At 40.9% G+C, this 7,279-nt stretch overlaps 1 protein-coding gene and 1 pseudogene across 1 annotated transcript; one reads left to right on the top strand and one right to left on the bottom strand.

Moving 5' to 3' along the window:
- Positions 1-1,838: 1,838 nt before the first annotated feature.
- LOC145600835 (uncharacterized) lies at positions 1,839-5,396 on the top strand. The gene is made up of 2 exons (XM_081656695.1): positions 1,839-3,486; positions 3,652-5,396. Exons 1-2 carry the CDS (start codon positions 1,839-1,841, stop codon positions 5,394-5,396), a joined length of 3,393 nt encoding a protein of 1,130 aa, XP_081512821.1.
- Positions 5,397-5,884: 488 nt separating this feature from the next.
- LOC145602579 (kunitz trypsin inhibitor 5 pseudogene) lies at positions 5,885-6,803 on the bottom strand (annotated as a pseudogene).
- Between the last annotated feature and the right edge of the window lie 476 nt (positions 6,804-7,279).

A 7,279-nucleotide genomic window follows, 5' to 3' on the forward strand; every position in this document is an offset into this window, starting at 1 on the left:
GAGAAAAAGCGTCGAATGCGACAACCATGGAAGCACACCCTCTTTATCAAGATGTTTAATAGCAAAATAGGCTATATGGCATTGATGAAGAGGTTGAAGAAGAAAAGGGAGTTAAAAGGAGGACTAGTCCTTACTGATATTGGCCATGATTATTTCATTGCAAGGTTTTCAAACCTAGGTGATTATAATCATGTGTTAACCCAACGCCCGTGGATGCTTGATGATAATTATCTCACAATCCGCAAATGGATTCCGAACTTTATCTCGGACGATGCTCTGTTAAGGTTCCTCACTGCTTGGGTTAGAATCCCTCATCTTGCTGTCAAATACTTTGACAAAGAATTTCTCCAAAAGATTGGGGGAAAAATTGGCAAAGTTGTTCGAATTGATAACAATACAGAGTTAGCTCAAAGGGGTCAATTCACAAGGCTTAGTGTGGAGTTAGATTTGAATAAGCCTTTGCTATCCAAATTTTGGCTTAAAGGGAGAATTTGGCAAATTCAATATGAGGGCTTAAGGATGATCTGTTTTCACTGTGGAAAGATTGGTCATCAAAATGAACATTGTCCTTTAAAAGATGCTTTGATGGTTGAGGACCCTGAACCTCATAATGTCACTGTCCCAGAGCTGTCTAAGGATGTAGCTCCACCAACCATAGAACAACAAGACTATGGATCGTGGATGTTAATCAAAAAGCCGCCACCAAGGAGGCGTCCAGTTAGGCCTGAAAAAGCTCCGGCAACCACTGAACAACCAAAGCAGAATGTAGTACCCAATCAGGGGCAAGTTCATGAAGCTAGTGTTGCACAGAATTAGTCCAAGGGATCGAGATTCTCGGTTTTGGAAGAGCAAAATAAGGAAACTGAAGCTAGCATCTAGGAGGATAATTTGGTGGATATTGCTGATGATAGCCTTGACTCACGAACTTCATCTATTTTGACTACCGATTTAGGAGATTCTACACAAAAAGATAACTCCTTTAATGTAGGTAAATCTTCTGAAGATCCCTTAATTGGTGGACAATTTTTAGGAGGAGCTAAACAATGGCAACAAATCAAAAGAAAAGATAAGAATAAGCCAAAAAATATTCTATCGGATTCTACCAATATTCCTACCCCAAGCAATATTTCTATTTCTACCCCTTTCGACCTAGCTGGCAAAGAAAACTCTACTACCATATTCCAAGCAAACCAAAAAGCCATCTCTACAGCCCCTCAAAAAGCCGTGACAAAGCAAATCCCCGAGCCATAAAATTCCCTACCTTTCACCCATGTCTCTCCAACCACTGAACCCAATCTCAGTCCGGATTCCTCCGGAGAAAATTTTGTGTGTAACAGCTCCGATGACAGAGACCTTTTTGGGCACGGTAGACCCCCTGATTCACAAGATCACAATGGAGATACACTCATGGACGGTATCGGAACAAATGATGCCGGAATAGTAACTCTGAAGATGCCTTGGAAGGTTAATCAAGCCTTTCGAGCTCTGTCTAATGCTTATCAGTTTAAGTTTCCTCAATCACTAGATCTTATGAATAGTGGACATAATCTTGTAGCAAATTCCTTTCATATCACATGTATGGTCTGGAATGTGCAAGGAGCAGGGAGCCGTGAATTTCTTGCGGTCCTTCGTGAAATAGTTAGAGTAAATAAGCCTATTGTTCTTGCACTTGTTAAAACTCATATGGGAGGTGAGCGTGCTACTCAAATTGGTAACACTCTTGGTATTCGGGACACACTCGTGTTGATGCACAAGGTTTTAGTGGTGGTATATGGGTGTATTGGAAGAGTGAACTTGTAACCATTGACCCAATTGAGCAATCTAACCAATATATCACTATGGAGATCACTAGAATAGGAGAAGAGCCTTGGTACTTCTCCACGATTTATGCTAGCCCGGACCCCTCCAATAGACGAGACTTGTGGCGTGATCTTTCTGAATTTGCAAGGAGGAACAATAAACCTTGGCTACTTGCGGGTGATTTTAATGAATCTCGTTTTGATTCAGAACGAAGCTCTAGTTGTGCAGAGACCTCTCGAAGGAGTAGGCAATTCAGTCACTGGGTGCAAGACCATCATCTCATCGAGGTCGAATTCTCAAGCCCCTTGCATACATGGGCTCGTGGTAATTCGATTGATACTAGACGAAGTGCCAGGTTGGATAGAGCCCTATGCAACACTGATTGGGGACTCCGGTTTAATACAGCCCGTGTTAAACACCTACCAGCTCTTCAATCCGATCATTGTCCCTTACTAATCTCTTCGAATGGATTTGCTCTAATGGATGCTATTGGCCAACCTTTTCGGTTTCAAGCTACATGGCTATCTCATGAAAAGTTTACCGAATTTTTGGAATCAAAGTGGCAACCTACAGCTCCAATTGTCCCTTTACTACATTCTCTTTCCAAGGATTTACAAAATTGGAACCAAGAGATTTTTCATAATATCTTTCGCGAGAAAAGATCCCTGATGGCTCGAATTCAAGGAATTCAAAGTAAATTGGCTCTTGGGCGTGATTCGGGTTTGATAAAATTGGAAGCTCAGTTGAGAAAAGATCTTGACGAGGTACTAAACCATGAAGAAATTCTTTGGTATCAAAAAGCCCGGGTTGATTGGATTCAAGATGGAGACCGCAATACTACTTTCTTCCACCTTAGTACAATTATTCGGAGACGGAGAAATAAAATTGTTGCTATCAAGGATTCGAATGAAGAATGGGTTCATGATAAGGATCAAGTTAAACAAATTGTAGTAAATTACTTTGCTAATTTGTTTACTGCCGAGCAGGATGATAGCAGCTACAATATTCCTAGGGGACTTTGCTCTCAATTTTCCCAGGAAGATTGGAGTAAGCTTTGTCGACCTTACACTAAAGCTGACATTGATTTTGTTATTCAGAATATGGGTGCTCTTAAGGCACCGGGTCCCGACGGGTTTCAGGCTCTCTTCTACCAGAAAAATTGGAACTTGGTGGCACCGAATATTTATGAGATGGTTTTGGCAGCGCTTGAGGGCAAGGGTCTCCCGGGTACTCTTAATGAAACCTTCTTAGTCTTGATCCCAAAGCTTGACAATCCCGAAATGCCCTCCCAATTCCGCCCAATTGATCTTTGCAATGTCACTTACAAAATCATCACAAAGGCCATTGTGAACCGAATTAAATTGGTGCTTCCAAAAATAATTGCTCAATCTCAAGCTAGCTTTGTACCGGGGAGACAAATCACGGACAACATTGTGATAGTGCAAGAGGTTTTGCATACCATGAAACGAAAGCAAGGTGGAAAAGGATATATGACCATTAAAATTGATTTCGAAAAAGCCTACGATAGGCTTAAGTGGTCATTTATTAGAGACACTTTACTCGAAATGCACTTCCCGCAAATTATGATTGAGGTTATCATGGAGTGTGTCACTTCCCCCTCGATGAGAGTCCTTTGGAATGGAAAAAAATCCGATGTTTTTTACCCTTCAAGGGGCATAAGGCAAGGTGATCCTCTTTCACCCTACCTTTTTGTTCTTTGCATGGAAAGGCTTAATCAGATAATCGAATAGGCAATTTGCAAAGATAAGTGGAAACCTATTTATGCGAGTCGAGGAGGTCCTTTACTTTCAAATCTTTTCTTTGCCGACGACTTGATCTTATTTGCTGAAGCCTCGGTGGAGCAAGCCTTTGTGATCAAAGACTGCCTTGATCGATTCTGTCACGCATCAGGGCAAAAGGTGAGTCTTCCAAAGTCTCGGGTTTATTATTCTCGAAATATTCAGCCTGCAATTCAAGATGATATGAACACTGCCTTGGGGATGCAATCTACTGATGACTTGGGTTTCTACTTGGGAATGCCGACCTTAACCAATCGTGTCTCAAGAGAAACTTTTGCTCATCTTTGTGAGAAAATAGATAGACGCTTGACAGGGTGGAAGACAAAATATTTGTCTTTGGCAGGCCGCATAACTCTCACCAAATCGACCCTTACCACTCTATCGAACTACTCAATGCAAACCGCGAAATTGCCTCGTTCAATTTGCGATGATATTGATAGAAAAGCTAGGAGATTCATATGGGTAAGCTCAGATGAGAAACAAAAAATCCACCTTCTTTCATGGGAAACATTGCAACTGCCGAGACATAAGGGAGGCTTAGGCCTTCGCTCTGCTAGACAAGCCAACTCGGCTTCCCTCATGAAGCTTGGTTGGCGTGTGCTCAAGGAACCCCAAGCCCTTTGGTCTCGGTTTCTTCAATCCAAGTATTGTAAAGGCCGATGCGACATTGATATGTTTATTCCCACCTCTAACATGTCGAATGTTTGGCGAGGTATAACTAATAATGCTGCTTGGATTAAACAAGGCTCGCAAGTTGCAGTGGGAAATGGTAGGCGAACCCTTTTTTGGGATCATAATTGGGCCTCAGAAAAACCTCTTCGTGACTTTGCCACTGCTACAATCCCTAGCTCTGTTGAGGGTGCTATTGTTGAGGAAATGTGGGATCACCAAAGCGGTTGGAGGTGGGATTTATTTTCTCATCTTCTTCCGGACCAACAATTGAAGCAAATTGCAGCTTATTCTCTTGTGGATAGCTTAGACGTTGAAGACATTCGCTATTGGAAGGGTGCAGCTAGTGGTAATTTTTCCATTAAAAGTGCTCTAAAGCTTATGCGAGATGATGATGTGATACCAAGAGACCCTAGATGGGACCTTACTTGGAAAATTCCAGCCCAGCAAAGAGTGCGCACATTCTTATGGCTTGTTCTCCATGACAGGCTTCTTTGCAACTCGAATAGATTGAAAAGAAAGCTTACAGATGACCCACGTTGCCCAAGGTGCACTCCTCCCATGGATGAAACTTTGATACATCTCCTTCGAGACTGTCCAATTGCGATTGATATCTGGAAAAATATTGGAGGTATGGCTCGTCTTCCTGCCTTCTTTTCTGGTAACCTCAATGACTGGATTGTGCGAAATTTGGATGCAAATAGTCCTAATGTTTCTGAAAAATGGCCGACTTGTTTTGCTACCACACTATGGTGGATTTGGAGATGGAGAAATTGCTATGTTTTTAACAGAAGTGCTGAAATTCCTAAGGAAACAGGGGCTTTTATTCTTCACCAAGTTGATGAAGTTTGGGAAACATTCACCAAGCCGAAGACACATCTGATGCAGCAGGGGCAAGTACTTAAACAAAAGTCTGAAATTCTTGTACGATGGCTAGCCCCTCCTCATGGCTGGTGGACCTTAAATACTGATAGGGCTGTGAAGGGATCTCCAGGACTAGCTGGTGGTGGAGGTATCATCCGAGATGCAGAAGGACGCTTTGTGAAGGGGTTTGCTGCTAACTTCGGGATTTGTCACGCATATAGAGCTGAACCTTTAGCTCTTGATCTGAATATGGCCTCAAGCTAGCAAGACAACTGGGAATTACAAGCATTGTCGTACAAATGGATAATAAAGCATGTGTGGAAGCAATTACAAATGCCAACCAGCAGCAGGGAGAATACGTGCACCTAGTTAATAATTGTCGTAATCTTTGTAATTTTTTTGGTTCTTCATTTGTTATGTTTCATTGTTTTAGGGAAGGGAATAGAGTAGCAGACAAACTTGCTAATATGGGTGTTATTCTTCAAGAGAAGGTGGTTTATTTCGATGATCCTCCAATCAAAATAAAGAACCTTCTTTGGGAGGATACGGTGGGGGTGGCTTTGCCACGAATGGTGGTGTAATTTTGTTTTGTGTGTTTCGGGCCTTGCCCTCGTTTGCATCAAAAAAAAAACATAATCGAAAGATTCAACATAGGCTAGTTAGGAGGTTATCTAAACTAAACAGCAGAAGAATAAATAAGAGCAAAAAAATGAAACAGCTTAATTTGTAAATTACAAAATGGAGAAAGTACGTAACAAAAAACTTTTCTCTTTATTATAAAACCACTCGACATATCCATACGCAAAGTATATTACAAGATTCAACATTATTCATATTATTAATATTACAATATCATATAATAAACATTAAACAAAAAATCACTCATCAAGTCATCATGCATTATACTCCAACCCAAAGATTCAGTAACTTTACAAGATTGTTCATGCTGTTAATTAACAGGGTAGTCTTTGGTACAATAGCTACAATATATAATTTTGTAACAACTATATATAATCTTTTAATCTAATCTTCCAAATTTTTTTAAGCTTTCTTGAAATTGACCAATAGTGGTTGATCATTAAGATCCAATAACCTCCTCCCATTATTATCAACAAAAACACCAATATCTCCGCACATCACCTTACAAAAGTTACAAACACTAGGGCAAAACACTATCTTATAGTCATACGTACCACTTCCCGCCTTCTCTATCTTAAACCAGTTACTAACCGTTTTAACACCCGGGTTGCCGATCTGTCCTCCGAATCCTACGTACCGCCTCCCAATCTCTTCATCGATGGCTAACTGCCAGATAAAGGACGGGCCGGAGGGCACGCAAAGGGGGACGGCATCGAAGACGATGTTAAGGTCAGTGGAGACAAAAATTCTTTTGTCTTTAGGGTTGACCGAGTGTAGCTTTAGAGGTATTCCATTGTTGAGTACCCGGGTTTCTTGAGCTGCGGCGAGAGGACAAAGGTCAGTGATGTTCTTTGGTTCTACTGTCAAGCCCCCGCCTCGGCCTCGGACAACCGGGAGGATATAGTAGGGGGAGTTGGGACGAACGGGGTGGCCATCGATGTCGAGGACGGCCGGGTTGGCTGCGGTGGTGGTGTGAAGGGAGAGAAAGATGAAGAGGAGGATGGTGGCTGATGAGAAGATAAAATCGTTCATTTTGTTGACTTTGGGTTTAGGGTTGACTTTTAGTGATATTAATTGATGTGTGAGATGAAGGGTAGATGTAGAGTGGTATTTATAGAAAGTATAAAGACAAGATGAGCTGTCAAGGATGATTAACTAATTATATGCAATAATTTATTTTTTCAGTCAGCAACTTTGACTAGATCTAGTTATCGAATACATTAAATTCATTTTTTTAGAGAGAATAAACATAACGTATTCGTGTAGCAAAGTCCATCCTTTCTCAATCTTCAATTTCGTTTCATTTTGGTATTCCTATTTTAAATATGGAAAATATAATTCAATAAGATCAATAATAAACCATCCCAATCAATATAATGGATTAGATGATTGAAATATATTCGTATATGTTTTCATGTAACCTAATTAGACCAAATACATTATATAATATAAGGGTCAAGAGTCCGAGGCCAACTTGAATTGCAACCGGTGATTTGCATTTAAGATAC

The sequence above is a fragment of the Chenopodium album genome, chromosome 21, assembly GCF_948465745.1.
Source record: "Chenopodium album chromosome 21, dcCheAlbu1.1, whole genome shotgun sequence".
NCBI lineage: Eukaryota > Viridiplantae > Streptophyta > Magnoliopsida > Caryophyllales > Amaranthaceae > Chenopodium > Chenopodium album.